This window comes from Oncorhynchus tshawytscha, linkage group LG25, assembly GCF_018296145.1.
Source record: "Oncorhynchus tshawytscha isolate Ot180627B linkage group LG25, Otsh_v2.0, whole genome shotgun sequence".
In the NCBI taxonomy this organism is placed as follows: domain Eukaryota; kingdom Metazoa; phylum Chordata; class Actinopteri; order Salmoniformes; family Salmonidae; genus Oncorhynchus; species Oncorhynchus tshawytscha.
In genome coordinates this window covers 33,575,473-33,597,525 of record NC_056453.1, presented here as the reverse complement: position 1 = coordinate 33,597,525, position 22,053 = coordinate 33,575,473, and the positions used below count along the sequence as shown (strand labels likewise).

Genomic DNA, 22,053 nt, shown 5'->3' with positions numbered 1-22,053 from the left:
ACTAGGCACATCATATCTAGTTGGTCCCGGGCCATTCTCACAAATAACATGTTCTCTCCTGTTGTATGTGTTACTAGGCACATCATATCTAGTTGGTCCCGGGCCATTCTCACAAATAACATGTTCTCTCCTGTTGTATGTGTTACTAGGCACATCATATCTAGTTGGTCCCGGGCCATTCTCACAAATAACATGTTCTCTCCTGTTGTATGTGTTACTAGGCACATCATATCTAGTTGGTCCCCATTCTCACAAATAACATGTTCTCTCCTGTTGTATGTGTTACTAGGCATTCTCACAAATAACATGTTCTCTCCTGTTGTATGTGTTACTAGGCACATCATATCTAGTTGGTCCCGGGCCATTCTCACAAATAACATGTTCTCTCCTGTTGTATGTGTTACTAGGCACATCATATCTAGTTGGTCCCGGGCCATTCTCACAAATAACATGTTCTCTCCTGTTGTATGTGTTACTAGGCACATCATATCTAGTTGGTCCCGGGCCATTCTCACAAATAACATGTTCTCTCCTGTTGTATGTGTTACTAGGCACATCATATCTAGTTGGTCCCGGGCCATTCTCACAAATAACATGTTCTCTCCTGTTGTATGTGTTACTAGGCACATCATATCTAGTTGGTCCCGGGCCATTCTCACAAATAACATGTTCTCTCCTGTTGTATGTGTTACTAGGCACATCATATCTAGTTGGTCCCGGGCCATTCTCACAAATAACATGTTCTCTCCTGTTGTATGTGTTACTAGGCACATCATATCTAGTTGGTCCCGGGCCATTCTCACAAATAACATGTTCTCTCCTGTTGTATGTGTTACTAGGCACATCATATCTAGTTGGTCCACATCATATCTAGTTGGTCCATTCTCACAAATAACATGTTCTCTCCTGTTGTATGTGTTACTAGGCACATCATATCTAGTTGGTCCCGGGCCATTCACAAATAACATGTTCTCTCCTGTTGTATGTGTTACTAGGCACATCATATCTAGTTGGTCCCGGGCCATTCTCACAAATAACATGTTCTCTCCTGTTGTATGTGTTACTAGGCACATCATATCTAGTTGGTCCTGGGCCATTCTCACAAATAACATGTTCTCTCCTGTTGTATGTGTTACTAGGCACATCATATCTAGTTGGTCCCGGGCCATTCTCACAAATAACATGTTCTCTCCTGTTGTATGTGTTACTAGGCACATCATATCTAGTTGGTCCCGGGCCATTCTCACAAATAACATGTTCTCTCCTGTTGTATGTGTTACTAGGCACATCATATCTAGTTGGTCCCGGGCCATTCTCACAAATAACATGTTCTCTCCTGTTGTATGTGTTACTAGGCACATCATATCTAGTTGGTCCCCCGGGCCATTCTCACAAATAACATGTTCTCTCCTGTTGTATGTGTTACTAGGCACATCATATCTAGTTGGTCCCGGGCCATTCTCACAAATAACATGTTCTCTCCTGTTGTATGTGTTACTAGGCACATCATATCTAGTTGGTCCCGGGCCATTCTCACAAATAACATGTTCTCTCCTGTTGTATGTGTTACTAGGCACATCATATCTAGTTGGTCCCGGGCCATTCTCACAAATAACATGTTCTCTCCTGTTGTATGTGTTACTAGGCACATCATATCTAGTTGGTCCCGGGCCATTCTCACAAATAACATGTTCTCTCCTGTTGTATGTGTTACTAGGCACATCATATCTAGTTGGTCCCGGGCCATTCTCACAAATAACATGTTCTCTCCTGTTGTATGTGTTACTAGGCACATCATATCTAGTTGGTCCCGGGCCATTCTCACAAATAACAAGTTCTCTCCTGTTGTATGTGTTACTAGGCACATCATATCTAGTTGGTCCCGGGCCATTCTCACAAATAACATGTTCTCGCCAGTCAAGTGTCTTCTTCTTCTTTTTTTAAGTTGTATTGAAAGACTACACCTATTGGTGTTTTGCCACCACCTACTGTACAGGGGATTGAAACAAAAATCATATATTTCATTGCGGAAAGGGGGGTGGGCTGAGATAATACAACATATTTAATTAAATCAAACAACCATCCCACTCCTTCAGTCACATTCAAATCAAATCCCTACACAGGCCATTCATCGACAGGATTCCTTGTAATGCATCTGCAGAAAAGTCCCAGAGTCCCAAAAAACGCTCAGCCGCACTCACAATGATGATTCTTTTTCAGATGTCCTCTCTGTTTGCGCTGTTCAGTTGATAACCAAAGTAATAATCTCTACAAAGTCCACCTTCTTAACATATAACATGTCAGGATCCCTCTGACAAGTAATACTCTCTACAAAGTCCACCTTCTTAACATGTAACACGTCAGGATCCTCTGTTGACAAGGAACATCATCTGGTGTCTCTACTTCCACTACTATTTATTTCTTCTTCAACTTCACTCTTCTCAACGGCTCCGGATAGGAGACATTCTGGACAGGCCTTATTATTACCAACTCCGTCTCCTTCACCCTAACAGGACACTTCAGAAATTCAGGCGCATGTTCACCACCACAATTGCAGCATTTAGGCTCAGCTGGCATATAACACTCCTCCCGTCTACACACACTTGACACATGAACAAATACTTTACATGTATCACACTGCATGTGTTTGAGCACGAAGGCTCTTAAAGGGAATCTCATATAACGTGAGAAGGGAGAGACTCTTCCAATAGAATGGATGGAGTGGGCTTCCACACTCCATCTACCATGCGAGTCAGTCATTGTGCACCAACCACATTATCCAATTCTTCACGCATATCCTTTGCATTTCAGTGAAGTGTCTCTCTCACTTTTATTCTCTAGCACGTCTTCCTTGTTTGGGTGTGTCGTCACTTCTTCGTTTGGCCGTAGATGGCCATTACCAGCTCATCACCCACTAATGTACCGGGGTAATATTGCCACTTTCCCACACTTTTTTCATTTTTCAAGCGAACACTTTTTAAGGGAGCATGCTAGCACTCTCCTTCGGTTCGACTACCTGGACGACAGCTGAACTAAAGCATGCTGATGCCTGAAACAACGTCTTTCTATGGGAATTTCAGTACTTCAGAATAAGGTTTCCTACAGGTTTCCACATGGTTCTAATTAAAGTCACATTCCCTGAATGTTCAGAGAACAACATAGAATTTAAAATGTATTGTTGGAAAGTATTCATCCTAATCAGACACGTTTTTTACATGGACAATAAATTGGAGATAATATAAGTACTGGAAACAATAGAACACTATGATGTATCTGGGAAACCAAGCCAGGTATTCATAGCTGACTTTGAAAAGGTCTTTGATAAAGTATGACTGAATCTCTTATAAAATGGGTTAAAGTTATGGTTAGTAACCCTAGGTGTAAAATTGAAAATAATGGCTACATCTCAAGAAATGTTTAAACTGTCAAGAGGAGTAAAACAAGGTTGTCCACTATCGGCACATCTATTTATTATTGCCATCGAAATGTTAGCTGTTAAAATCAGATCCAACAATATTATTAAGGGATTAGAAATCCAGATCTTATTGTACGCTGATGATTCCTGATTTATTTATTATTTATTTTTTATTTTTTTACCTTTATTTTACTAGGCAAGTCAGTTAAGAACAAATTCTTATTTTCAATGACGGCCTAGGAACAGTGGGTTAACTGCCTTAGAATCCCTCCACACTTAGAATCCCTCTACAGCCACATAGTGGATCGAGATACTTTTTCTAACCTCTGGATTACAACCAAATTATGCTAAATGTACTATATTACGCATTGGATCCCCAAACAATACAACTTTTACATTATTGTGTAGTTTACCAATAAAATGGTCTGACGGGGATGTGGACATACTCAGTATACAAATCCCGAAAGAAAGAAATTATCTCACTCCAATACATTTTTATAGAAAGTTAGCATAAATAGATAAGATCATCCTTAAAAATCATCTTGATTAACTCTTTAGTCATATCACAGTTTATCTATTTGCTTATGGTTTTGCATAAACCTAGCAACCTGAATGGTAAGTCAGACAAAATTAAAAGGGCCTATTTATATAATGAATATGAATTCAGAGAGCAGAAATGATTCAATATTACAGTTTTTTACAATCGTTAGGACCCATTTCTCAATACTTAGGTCACCTTTTCAAAACTCTTCACACAGTAAGCACAACAGCAGTCTATGTGGGCTAAACTGTGGATAATATTTCATTGCTTTGGCACAAAATGATTACATCACAATGACTATATCTTTCAAATTTCATGAATTATTTTCTCACTCAGACGCAACCACCACCAAAACTCTATGTACCTACAGGCAAATTTGTACATATTTACATACTCTTTTCAAAACTGTTAAACTTAAGTTCAAAATCTAACATAACACAAAATTGAATAAGACAGCAATTTGCTACATTTCTACAGTAAATCTGTATTGAAATATATTCCAAATCTAAAAAATGAAACACTATCAAAACAATTAGACCAACCACATCTGATTCCCATTGTAGCTGAACACCTACCCAGGTGTTAGTCTTTCAAGGTCATTACCATCTATACAAAAGGGGACATCTTAGGAACAATGCTGTACTGTAATGTAAACATGGACCCAGCCAGAGATAGAGAAGTGGCTGACAGAGGAAGAAGAGTGGCTGGGAGAGGGAGCGGAGTATTTATGCGTGGTGGGAGAAGACTGAGAAGAAGATCAAGGGCTGTAGTCTCAGATGAGATTAGGGATAATATAATTGATCATGGTCTATCAATGAGAGAGGCTGGTCTGAGAGTGCAGCCAGATCTGCAACGCTCAACAGTGGTATCTATTGTGAGAAATTTCCAGAAAGCAACTGGTAAGATGTGCATTATGCAAGTTCATCTGACTGAACTGCACATTACAGAAGTAAATTGAGCAAAGCCTCCAAACCCACTTATGTGTAATTGTTTTTGTATTTCTGCTTAGGACCCAATGGTTACCTCCTACAGGCGGGAGAGGTAGGATTTTCACTGCTGTGCAGGAAACTGCAATTGTTGATGTTGTCATCAGAAACAATGGCATAAAACTCACAGAGATTCAGGACAGTGTTGCCAAAAAATATTACATTTGGAAATATTCACAATGTAAGAATAACAACTATTTCTAGAGTCCTGAAACAACATCAAGTCAGGATGAAGCAGTTGTACACTGTCCCCTTTGAGAGGAACTCGGAATGAGTCAAGCAACTCAGGATCAATAAGTCCAGGTAGGATGACTATAAAATACAGAACTGGTTTAGAACAAAACCAAACAGGGCCGAGGCACACAATGGCATGTTTTTAAGTATAATATAAACTACTTTAATAGCCTAACTCTTATGTTGCCTTGTGTATTTATTTTAGAGAGTCACGGAGATTGAAGCAAGGCAAACACCCAACATATTCATCTTTGTGGATGAGGCTGGTTTCAACTTGGCCAAAACCCAGCAGTGAGGAAGGAATGTGATTGGGAAAAGAACCACAGTGGATGTCCCAGGCCAGAGGGGTGACAACATCACAATGTGTGCACCAATATCCTCTGATGGAAAGCTGTTACACAAATCGCTAATTGGGTCATACAACACCGAGCGTCTCATTTCATTCCTGGATGACCTCTATGGAAGGGTTGTGCCAGGTGAAGAAAGGGTCACAGTGAGGCAAAATCAGCCAACGTTTGTAACTGTATGGGACAACGTGGCATTTCACCACTCCCGTACAGTCACAGAGTGGTTTACAGCCCATCCCACTCCCATACAGTCACAGAGTGGTTTACAGCCCATCCCACTCCCATACAGTCACAGAGTGGTTTACAGCCCATCCCACTCCCGTGCAGTCACAGAGTGGTTTACAGCCCATCCCACTCCCATACAGTCACAGAGTGGTTTACAGCCCATCCCACTCCCATACAGTCACAGAGTGGTTTACAGCCCATCCCACTCCCATACAGTCACAGAGTGGTTTACAGCCCATCCCACTCCCATACAGTCACAGAGTGGTTTGCAGCCCATCCCACTCCCATACAGTCACAGAGTGGTTTACAGCCCATCCCACTCCCATACAGTCACAGAGTGGTTTACAGCCCATCCCACTCCCGTGCAGTCACAGAGTGGTTTACAGCCCATCCCACTCCCATACAGTCACAGTGGTTTACAGCCCATCCCACTCCCAGACAGTCACAGAGTGGTTTACAGCCCATCCCACTCCCATACAGTCACAGAGTGGTTTACAGCCCATCCCACTCCCATACAGTCACAGAGTGGTTTGCAGCCCATCCCACTCCCATACAGTCACAGAGTGGTTTACAGCCCATCCCACTCCCATACAGTCACAGAGTGGTTTACAGCCCATCCCACTCCCATACAGTCACAGAGTGGTTTACAGCCCATCCCACTCCCATACAGTCACAGAGTGGTTTACAGCCCATCCCACTCCCATACAGTCACAGAGTGGTTTACAGCCCATCCCACTCCCATACAGTCACAGAGTGGTTTGCAGCCCATCCCACTCCCATACAGTCACAGAGTGGTTTACAGCCCATCCCACTCCCATACAGTCACAGAGTGGTTTACAGCCCATCCCACTCCCATACAGTCACAGAGTGGTTTGCAGCCCATCCCACTCCCATACAGTCACAGAGTGGTTTACAGCCCATCCCACTCCCATACAGTCACAGAGTGGTTTACAGCCCATCCCACTCCCATACAGTCACAGAGTGGTTTACAGCCCATCCCACTCCCATACAGTCACAGAGTGGTTTACAGCCCATCCCAGGATGGTGTCACGTTTCCTCCCACCTTACTCTCCATTCCTCAAAAACAAGGACATTTCTAAGTGACCCCAAACTTTTGAAGTAGTGTATATAAATACATATATTTTCCGAAATGGGAGATTGGAAATGATGAAGACAATTACATTGATGGAAATCAATCTGCAGTGTGAATTTCAGTACTTTTTTGCAGGTTTCCTCATGGTTCTATTTGAAGTCATATTCTCAGAGAAATTACATTGCCACGAGCAGCACCGCAGATATTGAGACGAGCGAGATGCAAGAATTCTCTCTCACCCATTCACACACAGTATCTGCACACGTGCACAGGTTTGCTTCACGCTGTTCACTGCGTGGTAGCTTTGGCACAAAAACAGTGGAGAAGTTGAGCCTCACACTTCAACGCTCTTAGTTGTTGCTGCAATTTACCCACTATGCTGTTTACTTTCTGCATCTACATCATATCGCTGAGTCTACCTTTAAGAAAACTTTACATAAAACCACAAGGAAATATTAGTAATGTTCAAAGAACATGATTAGAATGTTATTTAAAAACATATAGATTCTGTTCACAGCATCAATAAAACTCTCTCTATCCTCTGTCTTGTTAAGTGTGTTCAGGTGAGTTGGCCGCGGCCACTAATTGGCCACACCTGATCTTAATGAGTGCTTGTTTCCTTTTGAAATGGGGTCTGTTTGAATAGACGAAAATGAACAGCTTCGTATGAGTTAAAAAACATGGCATGCTAGCTCCATCCTGTGGTGCAGTGGACTAATTCTATCGCTAGAGAACAGAAGATCATAGGTTTGAATCTCATTGATGCCATGCCACAAAAAAAAAAATTGGTTTGCATGATTAATGCCTAAGAAAATGAATTTTCATGTGTCTTATCTGTGCTTGGAGTTCAAAACAGTTAAACTAAGCTGGCAGTGTTGTTAAAAGTCTTACTGAAACATGTTCTCAGAACATTATTTAATTACCTTCAAATAAACATTAATTTCTGTTCTCAGAACGATAATAAAACTTCCCAGGAAAACTTTCAGGGAAACATAGCAAAACCTTTTCAGAACAGGTGTAACTTTCAGGGAACCATAGTAAAACGTTTTCAGAACAGATGTAACTTTCACTTTCATAAGAAAAACAAAAACGTCTGTTTTACTGGTCAGGAAATGTATGGCTCCATCCCCAGACCCAATGGGAAACTAAAACAATATGTTCCCACAACTTCCAAGGAACCGTGTGTGCTAGCTAGGCAGCTAGCTACACGGCCCCTGGAAATCATGGTGCCACAAGCTGTCGTTACACTTAACTGTTGCTTCATCACAATAATTAGAATGGTTGAATAGCACTGTCCTCCTTTTCTTTTACAGGTCATCATGTTCAACCCTGTCATGTTATGACCTTGTTGGCTAAAGACACCAATGTCTCCTGTTGGAAGTTGATGTGGATCAGTTTTGATTTTGTATAAATTGTTAGACTTATTACGGAGGTCTCACTACTAAGATCACCAGACATTAGATTATTCAAGTTGTATATATTCTCAAATAAAACCAGAATAATGGCTTGGTGGGGATTCAAAAGTTGTATTGATTCATAGAGTACCATTTCAGATGAAGACATCAATCTTCCCTGAGGGTCCCAGTGTCTGCATGCTCCATCAGATTGTTTATATATATTTAAAGATTTACCACAGAACTCCTCTTCAGTTACAGGAGTTGGAGAATAGAGCCCACCAAACACTTTCTAAGATGTTGTTTTCACCTGAGCCGATGAGCCAGATCCAGCCATCAGTAGTGATATAATGGAGCAATCAGCCACCTGTCACATTTGATTGATGTCTGCCATCAGGACACTGACAAGTGATTCTCCCCCAACTGGTCCTAACAAATATTCCTTTCAAAGTGGTTGTAACCCACTTCACATTTGTTTGATCCTAACATTTTTAGATGTTATTTGTTTTATTTCGCGCTTGACCAATATCACTTTCCCGTACATTTGCAATGTCATAAGTACAATACCGTCTGTCTGGACTATTTTAGGTTCATTGGAACAAAGAAAGAGAAAACCCTAAAGTAGTGGCAGGTGTTGGTTTTGCCAGGGTCAACTACACCGAACAAAGTCAGAGCATTTCCTTATGGTGCTACAGTGCCTTGCAAAAGTATTCACACCACTTGCCACTTGTCCTATTTTATTATGAAAAAAAACAAGAAATAAGACCAAAAAAAACAGAATACATGAGCCTGCATAACTATTCACCCCCCAAAGTCAATACTTTGTAGAGCCACCTTTTGCAGCAATTACAGCTGCAAGTCTCTTGGGGTATGTCTCTATAAGCTTGGCACATATAGCTACTGGGATTGTTTGCCCATTCTTCAAGGCAAAACTGCTCCAGCTCCTTCAAGCAAACTCGTCAGTGAAGAGCACTTTTCCCAGTCCTGTCTGGTCCAGCGACGGTGGGTTTGTGCCCATAGGCGATGCTGTTGCCAGTGATGTCTGGTGAGGACCTGCCTTGCAACAGGCCTACAAGTCCTCAGTCAGTAGAAAGGCCTCTTTAGTGTCCTAATATTTCATAACTGTGACCTTAATTGCCTACATTCCGTAAGCTGTTAGTGTCTTAACGACCGTTCCACAGGTGCATGTTCATTAACTGTTTATGGTTCATTGAACAAGCATGGGAAACAGTGTTTAAACCCTTTACAATGAAGATCTGTGAAGTTATTTGGATTTTTACGAATTATCTTTGAAAGACAGGGTCCTGAAAAAGGGACTTTTCTTTTTTTTGCTGAGTTTATATGCCAATTGTTATAGACGGTAGACTTGATGCCAATCATTTATCAGCAGTAAAAGGTTTATTTGAGCAATTGCAAGAAAAATCACTCTGAGGGTGAATCTGAAGAATAATCTCCAGGATATACCGGACAGGGTCTCAAGGATTTTACAATCAAACATTCTTTATATACTTTGTCTCCTCAAAGAGCTGTTTACAGACAAAAGAGATAAGGGGTAATTGGCTCCACTTCCTGAGAAAAATAATATTAATGAGAACAGGTTCTAACCAGGTCTCACAGCCTATATGTCTAAGATAGAGGAGTGATAGGATCGTTAAAACCAGAGGAAATTACAATTACAACAAAAATATAAACGCAACATCAAATCAAATCAAATCTATTCAAATGTTGTTGGTCACATGCACATGGTGAGCAGATGTTAATGTGAGTGTAGCGAAATGCTTGTGCTTCTAGTTCCAACAGTGCAGCAATATCTAACAAGTAGTCTAACAATTCCCAATAACTACCTAATACACACATATCTAACAAGTAGTCTAACAATTCCCAATAACTACCTAATACACACATATCTAACAAGTAGTCTAACAATTCCCAATAACTACCTAATACACACATATCTAACAAGTAATCTAACAATTCCCAACAACTACCTAATACACACATATCTAACAAGTAATCTAACAATTCCCAACAACTACCTAATACACACATATCTAAAGTGGTAAAGGAGAATATGTACGATGGCCGAGCGGCATAGGCAAGGTGCAGTACATGTGATATGAGTAATGTAAGATATGTAAACATGATTAAAGTGGCATTATTTAAAGTGGCATTGTTTAAAGTGACTAGTGATCCATTTATTAAAGTGTCCAGTGATTGGGTCTCAATGTCGGCAGCAGCCGCTCTGTGTTAGTGATTCCTGTTTAACAGTCTGATGGCCATGAGATAGAAGCTGTTTCTCAGTCTCTCGGTCCCAGCTTTGATGCACCTGTACTGACCTCGCCTTCTGGATGATAGCGGGGTGAACAGGCAGTGGCTCAGCTGGTTGTTGTCCTTGATTATCTTTTTGGCCTTCCTGTGATATCAGGTGTTGTAGGTGTCCTGGACGGCAGGTAGTTGATGCGTTGTGATGCGTTGTGACCACACCACCCTCTGGAGTGCCTTGTGGTTGAGGGAGGTGCAGTTGCCATACCAGGCTGTGATACAGCCTGACAGGATGTTCTCGATTGTGCATCTGTAGGAGTTTGTCAGTGTTTTGGGTGACAAGCCAAATATCTTCAGCCTCCTGAGGTTGAAGAGGCGTTATTGCACCTTCTTCACTACAGTGTCCGTGTGGGTGGACCATTTCAGTTTGTCATTGATGTGCATGCCCAGGAACTTAAAACTTTCCACCTTCTCCACTGACTGGTGGATAACAGTTACAGATCATATAAGAAAATGAATTAGGCCCTAATCTATGGATTTTACATGACTGGGAATACAGATTTGCATTTGTTGGTCACAGATAACTGTTTTAAAGTAGAGGCGTGGATCAGAAAACCAGTCAGTATTTGGTGTGACCACCATTTGCCTCATGCAGCGCGACACATCTCCTTCGCATAGAGTTGATCAGGCTGTTGATTGTGGCCTGTGGAATGTTGTCCCACTCCTCTTCAATGGCTGTTTTTTTTATTTTCACCTTTATTTAACCAGGTTGGCCAGTTGAGATCAAGTTCTGTGAGTTGAGAACAAGTCTGTGCGAAGTTGCCGGATACTGGAACTTGCTGTCATACACGTCGGTCCAGAGCATCCCAAATATGCTCAATGGGTGACATCACTGGTGAGTATGCAGGACATTTTCAGCTTCCAGAAATTGTGCACAGATCCTTGGGGCCATGCATTATCATCCTGAAATGAGATGATGGCAGCGGATGAATGGCACCAGATTAATGGCACGACAATGGGCCTCAGGATCTCATCACGGTATCTCTGTGCATTCAAATTGCCATCGATAAAATGCAATTGTGTTCGTTGTACGTAGCTTATGCCTGCCCAGACCATAACCCCACCACCACCATGGGGCACTCTGTTAAAAACGTTGACATCAGCAAATGGCTCGCCCACACAATGCCATCTACCCTGTACAGTTGAAACCGTGAAAAGGACTCTTCTCCAGCGTGCCAGTGGCTATCGAATGTGAACATTTGCCCACTGGTCGGTTACGACACCAAACTGCAGTCATGTCAAGACCTTGGTGAGGATGACCAGCATGCAGATGAGCTTCACTGAAGCTCAGTGCAGAAAATCTTTGGCTGTGCAAACCCACAGTTTCATCAGCTGCATTGGAAGTGGCTTAGGGTAGAGAGAAAAACATTAATTTCAAATTGTCTGGAAACAGCTCTGGTGGAAATTCCTACAGTCAGCATGCCAATTACAAACTCCCTCAACACTTAAGACAACTGTGGCATTGTGTTGTGTGATAAAACTGCACATTTTAGAGTGGCTTTTTATTGTCCCCAGCACAAGGTGCACCTGTGTAATGATTATGGTGTTTAATCAGCTTCTTGATATGTCACACATTTCAGGTGGACAGATTATCTTGGCAATACATTTGTGCACAAAATTTGAGTGAAATCAGCTTTTTTTGCATTTTGAAAATTTCTGGAACCATTTCAGCTCATGAAACATGGGATCAACACTTTACATGTTGCTTTTATATTTTAATTCAGTGTGGTATCTGAAACAAGTGTGTAAAAACGACCGACACTGACTTCAATCTAGTTGTTCTTTTTCATTACAAGGTGCATGAACAAACAACACATTGAAGCTACACAGGAAACATGGCGTTCATTCATGCACCTTGCAATTTAAAATACAAAATATTTTATTTTAAGGTCAAAAGGTCAACCGTCTACTAGTGTGTCGTTTGTACACTTCTTTTGTATGCTTGTATTATTGTTGTCACTAAATGGGTTTAGTACATTTCTGGGTATGCAGCAGGAATGCATACAGTAGGCAAGATACAGGACCTTGTATGTAGGCAGTTGATGATACGACTTATAAAGAAAGGCTTTCTGAATTACAGTTTTGGTAAGGCAGTATTTATGGAAATGCTCACTCATAGCAAACATTTTTCTTGTCAGAACTGAAATTCCATAGCATAATTGTTGGAAAAAACAAGTATTACCGTTCCCTCTGTCTGTACAGAACCAGAATAGTCAATGTTATTTATCTTCTTGTGAAAGGACATTATTAGGTTTGGAGATATTGAGGTGCTAACAAAATGTACCATAGTGTCAACCACATTCTTTCTTTGTGTTGATCATTTTTTCCCCCACAGGGTTTCCACAAATAGATTTACACTATGTGTTGTATTAGCACCTAAACATATTACTCTTTCTCCATGCAGGGGCCATGATACTGTTGGAGCCGTTGTTGTAGACTGTTCTGATAATGTTGATACTGTTGGAGCCGTTGCTGTAGACTGTTCTGGTAATGTTGATACTGTTGGAGTCGTTGTTGTAGACTGTTCTGGTAATATTGATACTGTTGGAGCCGTTGTTGTAGACTGTTCTGGTAATGTTGATACTGTTGGAGCCGTTGTTGTAGACTGTTCTGGTAATGTTGATACTGTTGGAGCCGTTGTTGTAGACTGTTCTGGTAATGTTGATACTGTTGGAGCCATTGCTGTAGACTGTTCTGGTAATGTTGATACTGTTGGAGCCATTGTTGTAGACTGTTCTGGTAATGTTGAAACAGTTGGAGCCGTTGTTGTAGACTGTTCTGGTAATGTTGATACTGTTGGAGCCGTTGTTGTAGACTGTTCTGGTAATGTTGAAACAGTTGGAGCCGTTGTTGTAGACTGTTCTGGTAATGTTGAAACAGTTGGGGCCATTGCTGTAGACTGTTCTGGTAATGTTGATACTGTTGGAGCCGTTGTTGTAGACTGTTCTGGTAATGTTGAAACAGTTGGAGCCGTTGTTGTAGACTGTTCTGGTAATGTTGATACTGTTGGAGCCGTTGCTGTAGACTGTTCTGGTAATGTTGAAACAGTTGGGGCCATTGCTGTAGACTGTTCTGGTAATGTTGATACTGTTGGAGCCGTTGTTGTAGACTGTTCTGGTAATGTTGATACTGTTGGAGCCGTTGCTGTAGACTGTTCTGGTAATGTTGATACTGTTGGAGCCGTTGTTGTAGACTGTTCTGGTAAGGTTGATACTGTTGGAGCCGTTGCTGTAGACTGTTCTGGTAATGTTGATACTGTTGGAACCGTTGTTGTAGACTGTTCTGGTAATGTTGATACTGTTGGAGCCGTTGCTGTAGACTGTTCTGGTAATGTTGATACTGTTGGAGCCGTTGTTGTAGACTGTTCTGGTAATGTTGATACTGTTGGAGCCGTTGTTGTAGACTGTTCTGGTAATGTTGCTACTGTTGGAGCCGTTGCTGTAGACTGCTCTGGTAATGTTGATACTGTTGGAGCCGTTGCTGTAGACTGTTCTGGTAATGTTGATACTGTTGGAGCCGTTGTTGTAGACTGTTCTGGTAATGTTGATACTGTTGGAGCCGTTGTTGTAGACTGTTCTGGTAATGCTGATACTGTTGGAGCCGTTGCTGTAGACTGTTCTGGTAATGTTGATACTGTTGGAGCCGTTGTTGTAGACTGTTCTGGTAATGTTGATACTGTTGGAGCCGTTGTTGTAGACTGTTCTGGTAATGTTGATACTGTTGGAGCCGTTGTTGTAGACTGTTCTGGTAATGTTGATACTGTTGGAGCCATTGTTGTAGACTGTTCTGGTAATGTTGATACTGTTGGAGCCGTTGTTGTAGACTGTTCTGGTAATGTTGATACTGTTGGAGCCATTGTTGTAGACTGTTCTGGTAATGTTGATACTGTTGGAGCCGTTGCTGTAGACTGTTCTGGTAATGTTGATACAGTTGGAGCCGTTGTTGTAGACTGTTCTGGTAATGTTGATACTGTTGGAGCCATTGCTGTAGACTGTTCTGGTAATGTTGATACTGTTGGAGCCGTTGTTGTAGACTGTTCTGGTAATGTTGATACTGTTGGAGCCGTTGTTGTAGACTGTTCTGGTAATGTTGATACTGTTGGAGCCGTTGTTGTAGACTGTTCTGGTAATGTTGATACTGTTGGAGCCATTGTTGTAGACTGTTCTGGTAATGTTGATACTGTTGGAGCCGTTGTTGTAGACTGTTCTGGTAATGTTGATACTGTTGGAGCCATTGTTGTAGACTGTTCTGGTAATGTTGATACTGTTGGAGCCGTTGTTGTAGACTGTTTTGGTAATGTTGATACTGTTGGAGCCATTGTTGTAGACTGTTCTGGTAATGTTGATACTGTTGGAGCCGTTGCTGTAGACTGTTCTGGTAATGTTGATACTGTTGGAGCCGTTGCTGTAGACTGTTCTGGTAATGTTGATACTGTTGGAGCCGTTGTTGTAGACTGTTCTGGTAATGTTGATACTGTTGGAGCCGTTGTTGTAGACTGTTCTGGTAATGTTGATACTGTTGGAGCCGTTGTTGTAGACTGTTCTGGTAATGTTGATACAGTTGGAGCCGTTGTTGTAGACTGTTCTGGTAATGTTGATACTGTTGGAGCCGTTGTTGTAGACTGTTCTGGTAATGTTGATACAGTTGGAGCCATTGCTGTAGACTGTTCTGGTAATGTTGATACTGTTGGAGCCATTGCTGTAGACTATTCTGGTAATGTTTGATGTGGAGGAATAAGAAAGAAAATGGAGGGCAGAGCAGGAGATTCTTCAATCATCAGTAAGTAGCTGTTTATTGTATTGGCAAATTATTTGGTGTGAGAACTCTACTTTACTAATTTATTTAATTTGACAGTTGGGTTTGGCTCACTTTCTTTATCCCAACTGTTCAAATGCATAAACTGTATGGACAGTCCAAAAAATGCCAGCCAAACAGAAAAGTTTCTTCAACCTGTTTGACTGCGAAGTTATACACCTTGATCTTGTTCCTCTAACCTATCCTCTTTCATGCCATAATGAAACTGAATTCATCTAAAAAGTTCATGTTGAGGCCTCCCGGGTGGCGCAGTGGTCTAGCTTTGCCACCAGAGACTGGGTTCGAGCCCAGACTCTGTCCCAGCCGGCCGCGACCTGGAGGTCCATGGAGCGACGTACAGTTGTCCAGGTTAGGGAGGGTTTGGCCGGCAGGGATATCCTTGTCTCATCATGCACTAATGACTCCTGTGGCAGGCTGGGCACAATGCATGCTGACCAGGTCGCTAGGTGTACGGTGTTTCCTCTGACACATTGGTGCAGCTGGCTTCCGGGTTGGATGCACACTGTGTTAAGAAGCAGTGCGGCTTGGTTTAGTTGTGTTTTGGAGGACGCATGGCTCTCGACCTTCGTCTATCCCGAGCCCGTATGGGAGTTGTGGCGATGAGACGAGACAGTAACTACTAACAATTGGATATTACGAAAAAGGGGGTAAAAATAATCCATGTTGATTGAAGTTTAATTTGTCCTTCTCTTGTCTCTGGTAAAAAATAGTCTGGTGGGTAGGCAGACAACCTGAGTGGTGCGCTATCCTTTATTGGCCATGAAGAGTCCATCCTGAAAGTAACCCCGGGCAGACTCGTCTTCTTCCACGTGGAGCAAGGTAATGTAAACTTAATCTGAAGCACTTTGTAATCATTCACAAAGCCACGTGGTTATCATAGTCACAATTATCTTAATATTGAATGGAATATTTCTACGCTTTGATATGTGAAAGTAGGGTTTGATAAATTGCTGCTATTGATGATCGTTTTGATTGCCAATTAAGGATAATCCTGAGACTGGACTATCAACTTCTTAATTGCTGGGTCTGGTTAATGAATGGTGGATCAGATCGATTATGAGCTGAAAGTTTTCCCCACCACATAATTGGCACACTTTACTCTTGGCAATTTAATTAGCAAAGTTCCAGACACTCTGGTACTCCTCATCTTGCCAGACAGTGTGACATGATGGATGTGGCAGGTCTTTGCATTAGGACATCGAATTATTCTATAACCAAAAGCTCATATGCGAACACAGTTCAGTGTCAGATTTGATATTGAGAGGCATTTGAAACTAATGCGCTGTCAATTACAGACATGTCACAATAGGAATAGTTAAATGAATAGTTAATGAGGCTGGGTTACATTCTCCTCTCTTTAATAGCTTCCATTAATTAAAGCAATTTTGTCATTTAAATAGTTAATTAGCAGCTCGTCTTGGAGGAACAGAATGTCTGGAGGCTCTGGGAAACTGGAGAACAAATAGATCATCTACTGATACAAGAGACAAATTGATGTATAATTGTATGTCTGGTTCCTACTTCTATCTGACAAAGCTCTATTTAACATAGGATCTCTGAGAAAGACTAACATTATCGAATCTATGCTAAAATGTAATAACAATCTGTCTCACACGACAACAGAGTCCCATCCTGCAAGTAATGCATTTTGTTTTGGCAACACTGCTGTTTTTTCCCCTGTCCTCAAAATGTCACTTATCGTCTTGGACTTTTACACCAATTTTCTTATGTAGCAATGGAACCTCGGACACAGAGACAGGAGATAAATCCAGCTAATATATTCTTCATGATGTGTTGTTTTCAAGCAGTGCTCATTATTTCATCCGAACTACCTTTACGACACCTGTTGTTGTGCATCGCCACATTGGATCTTTTTTTTTTGCATGGAGTTGCACGTTAACACAAACAGCTTGTGCGTGACCATGTTGAATGAATGCAAACACTGTGAAGTTTTGACATTGCCATTGCCAATCATTTTTAATTGGCGCGCGGTAGACAGAGGTGACTGAGCAGAATGGGGCTGCAGTGGGCTGATAATGAGATAATGTCAATATAAGGTTCAGCGGGGCCAGTGTTTGTTACTGTGTCCTCTGGGAAATGGGAAGAACGTCTGCTCTGTCTGCGCTTTCTGAGATGTTTTTTCTTCTTTCTCAAATGGCTTCGCTGTCCACAGCTACAGTGCCGTTCCTTTCTCCAGGCTTTGAATTAGGAAATGTTTTTATGGTTGCTTTAGAACTAGCCTAGCTCCTAAAGTATTTCTCCCCATGGACAAAATGATCTCGCACCCTTATTATCAGTGCAGTGGGTTGTTTTTAACTTCCATAACAACATGTCGACAATAGTGTCAGGCTGGCTTATGTTTCACTTCAATGAAAGGGAATGTTATATCTGAATAGGCCTGCAACGGTACGCGATACGGAACCCTACAGAAAGAATCAAATCTGTTTGCATGTGTGACCAACCCTCACTTTCTTTCCACTTTAAGGTAAAGGGTTCCCTGAGTCTGTAGAGGCCTCTCTGCACCAGAAGTTCACCACAGAGTGAATGGTGTGGGCAGCAATGGAGAGAGGATCTGTGGTAGAAACTAACACAATAACAGCTTAACCTATATTTGTTAGGGTGGGGGGGACATAGACTTTAAAATAAGTTTCAAGTTTCAAGTTATAATGTCATGTGCACAAATACAGAGAAATGCCTTTCTTGCAAGCTTCAAATCCAACAATGCAGTTATCAATATCAATGTAGCACTAAAAATAACATGAGGTAGAAGAAAAACACACAATAATGAAAGAAATAAGAAAAACACGAGAAGTAAGAAGATATATTCAGGGTCATTTCCAATCCCATATTTATAATCTGCTTCAAGTTATACAGGTAGATACTGTGCCTACGGAAAGTATTCACACCCCTTGACTTTTTCCACATTTTGTTACATTACAGCCTTATTCTTAAATGGATTAAATAAATGTTGTTCCTCATCAAGCAACACACAATATCCAAGCGCTGTTGTTGAACGCTGTCGAATGCCAAAACTGAAACCTGTCAAACGTTAAAACCTGAAGTAAAGCTGGCAGTGTTTTTATATACTTTATTTTATTTAGAATCCTGCTGTTGGGCTAAATTGCTGTGAGAGCTGCTATCTGTCCCGGGATCCTGCCAGATTCTGTACAGGGGGAGAGACGCGAAAGCCCAGCTTGCCTAGCTGGCTCGGCTGTCTCAAATAGAGGTCGCTATTGAACGTTTCCAGCACTGAAGGTGCTGTGTTTACTTTGCTTTGTTCCGGGACAATGAGGACCACTCTGACTTTCAATGTGGCAACTGCATGCTTGTGAAGGACTACAGGAGCGAAGTAGATACTCTTAGCAAGCAAGTAACAAACCTACATAACCTACTGGGGAATCCACGCCCACCTACATTTTATTTTTCTTCCACCCCAGTAGCCGGACTCCGCTCTGGACTGGTGGAAGTGTCTCCGCCGCATCGGCTCTCTACCTCCGACTGGTCGGTGCTCAGCAGTGTTCCATCCCCGAAGGGGTTTCAACCTTCCCTGGAGTACGGAGCTGATCTCGATCCAACCAACCAGCCATGGAGGTACGTCACTCGCCGTGAAAGTCGAAGAAGGCGTCCTCTGGCAACGGAGGTCTCCATGGAGATGTTGAGCCCGGAAGTGACACAGACCAGAAACAGCTTTGCCGCCCTGGATCCAGAGGTTCCGGCACCTTCGACTTTGGTGGCTTCCCAATCAAGATCGGATCCGAAGGTACCTGCGTCTTCCTCCTCGGCTCTATCTCCCTCTCCGGTGGCTTCTACCTTGGGTTCAGATCCTCGGAGCTCCCAGCCACACCAGACCGTGAGGCTGCCTGAGAGAATGGCCCATTCAACATCACCAGCTGTCATCATAGGCAGCTTTATGGTGATTAACATCTCAGTCCCCAAGGCAAAAACCCTGTGCTACACAGGAGCACGAGTACAGGAAAAAACAAGTCTGCTTCTGACTGTTCTACCACAGATGCCGGGAGCTGACATTGTCGTACGACATCTGGAGGGCTAGCTCGGAACATTTGAAAATAGATTTTAAATAACTGATTTTGGCATTAAAAGACTCCAAAAAATTGCCAATAATTTCAGGTCCAGGACCATCGTTGGGCCGCGGGTGTGAAAGATTCAGCAGACTGCTGGCATTACACATCTGGCTAAAAGACTACTGTACTGCTCTGCTGGAGTCATTTTTATTGATATCTTTGACACCTTCTGGAAACAGAAGATACTCTACAGGAATGATGGAGTCCATCCAAGTCATCTTGGCTCCTGGACTCTGTCCACGCATTTCAAGGTCGTGTTGAAACAATGACTGGTAAATGATCCTAGACCAGCTCAGTTTATCCCTACTATTGTGACAATAAGTTGTCATAATGCTACATCAAATGTACATGATCTTAGGGGCATTGGCAAACACAATGTAAGTAATTTAATTTATGTACCCTTAATTGCACCTAATACATATGTTTATCCTACAGCTATTGTAATCAGCAATCATGAGCCTATAAACCAGAGTTACGCTGTTAGCACTGAGGCGGTGTGAAATAGTAGGAAGACCACTTTATGCAGCTCACCCAGCGCTATCAGCTCCAATACAAATAACATGAGTGAGTCTACCTCTTATAAGCTTCCCAAAAAAGCATTAAAACAATCAAGCAACACAGAAAAGTCCTAAAAAATAACCCATATTAACATGTAGCCTAAGAAACAATGTCCATTAAGTAAATTACTTGCTTGTAACAGATGACATTCATAATCTAACTATCTCCGAAACTCACTTTGAATATACCTTTGATGATACAGTGGTAGCAGTACATGGTTATAACATCTACCAAAAAGACAGAAATGCCAACGGAGGCGGTGTTGCGGTATATATTCAGAACCACATTCCTGTAAAGCTTAGAGACGATCTAATGTTAAATACTGTTGAAGTAATATGGCTACAGGTTCCTCTGCCTCACCTAAAGCCCATTCTTGTGTGAACCTGCTATAGACCACCAAATGCTAACAGTCAGTATCTGGATAATATGTGTGAAATGCTTGATAATGTATGTGATATCAACAGAGAAGTATATTTTCTGGGTGATTTAAATATTGACTGGCTATCATCAAGCTGCCCACTCAGGACAAAACTTCAAACTGTAACCAGTGCCTGTAACCTGGATCAAGTTGTCAGTCAACCTACCAGCGTAGTTACAAACAGCACAGGAATTAAATCATCAACATGTATTGACCACATCTTTACAGATATATACTGCAGATATTTGCTTTAAAGCAGCATCCAAATCCATAGGATGTAGTGATCACAATATAATAGCCATATCTAGGAAAACCAAAGTTCCAAAGGCTGGGCCTAATATAGTGTATAAGAGGTCATACAATAAGTTTTTGTAGTGATTCATATGTTGATGATGTAAAGAATATTTGCTGGTCTGTGGTGTGTAATGAGGAGCAACCAGACACTGCACTTGATGCATTTATGAAACTACTTATTCCAGTTACTAATAAGCACGCACCCATAAAGAAAATGACTGTAAAAATGGTTAAATCACCTTGGATTGACGAGGAATTGAAAAGTGTATGGTTGAGAGGGATGAGGCAAAATGTATGACAATTAAGTCTGGCAGCCCAACTGATTGGCAAACGTACTGCAAATTAAGAAATCATGAGACTTAACTAAATAAAAATAAACTACACTATGAAAAATAGATAAATATATACTGCTCAAAAAAATAAAGGGAACACTTCAACAACACAATGTAACTCCAAGTCAATCACACTTCTGTGAAATCAAACTGTCCACTTAGGAAGCAACACTGATTGACAATAAATGTCACATGCTGTTGTGCAAATGGAATAGACAACAGGTGGAAATTATAGGCAATTAGCAAGACACCCCCAATAAAGGAGTGGTTCTGCAGGTGGTGACCACAGACCACTTCTCAGTTCCTATGCTTCCTGGCTGATGTTTTGGTCACTTTTGAATGCTGGCGGTGCTTTCACTCTAGTGGTAGCATGAGACGGAGTCTACAACCCACACAAGTTGCTCAGGTAGTATAGCTCATCCAGGACGGAACATCAATGCGAGCTGTGGCAAGAAGGTTTGCTGTGTCTGTCAGCGTAGTGTCCAGAGCATGGAGGCGCTACCAGGAGACAGGCCAGTACATCAGGAGACATGGAGGAGGCCGTAGGAGGGCAACAACCCAGCAGCAGGACCGCTACCTCCGCCTTTGTGCAAGGAGGAGCAGGAGGAGCACTGCCAGAGCCCTGCAAAATGACCTTCAGCAGGCCACAAATGTGCATGTGTCTGCTCAAATGGTCAGAAACAGACTCCATGAGGGTGGAATGGGGGCCCGACGTCCACAGGTGGGGGTTGTGCTTACAGCCCAACACCGTGCAGGATGTTTGGCATTTGCCAGAGAACACCAAGATTGGCAAATTTGCCCCTGGTGCCCTGTGCTCTTCAAAGATGAAAGCAGGTTCACACTGAGCACATGTGACAGACGTGACAGAGTCTGGAGATGCCGCGGATGCTTTAGTCCAGGTCTGGGAGGAGATCCCTCGGGAGACCATCCGCCATCTCATCAGGAGCATGCCCAGGCGTTGTAGGGAGGTCATACAGGCACGTGGAGGCCACACACA

The 22,053-nt window shown here is 42.1% G+C and overlaps 1 protein-coding gene across 1 annotated transcript in view; it reads right to left on the bottom strand.

Annotated features, from left to right (window-relative positions):
* Positions 1-19,269, bottom strand: part of LOC121840868 (putative uncharacterized protein DDB_G0282133) — a 45,766-nt gene extending 26,497 nt beyond the window's left edge. Inside the window, exons 1-2 of the mRNA XM_042306319.1 lie at positions 18,977-19,269; positions 12,934-15,267 (exon numbers count right to left, since the gene is read on the bottom strand). Coding sequence (XP_042162253.1) covers positions 12,934-15,267; positions 18,977-19,269 — 2,627 coding nt within the window. The remainder of the gene's footprint in view (positions 1-12,933; positions 15,268-18,976) is intronic.
* Between the last annotated feature and the right edge of the window lie 2,784 nt (positions 19,270-22,053).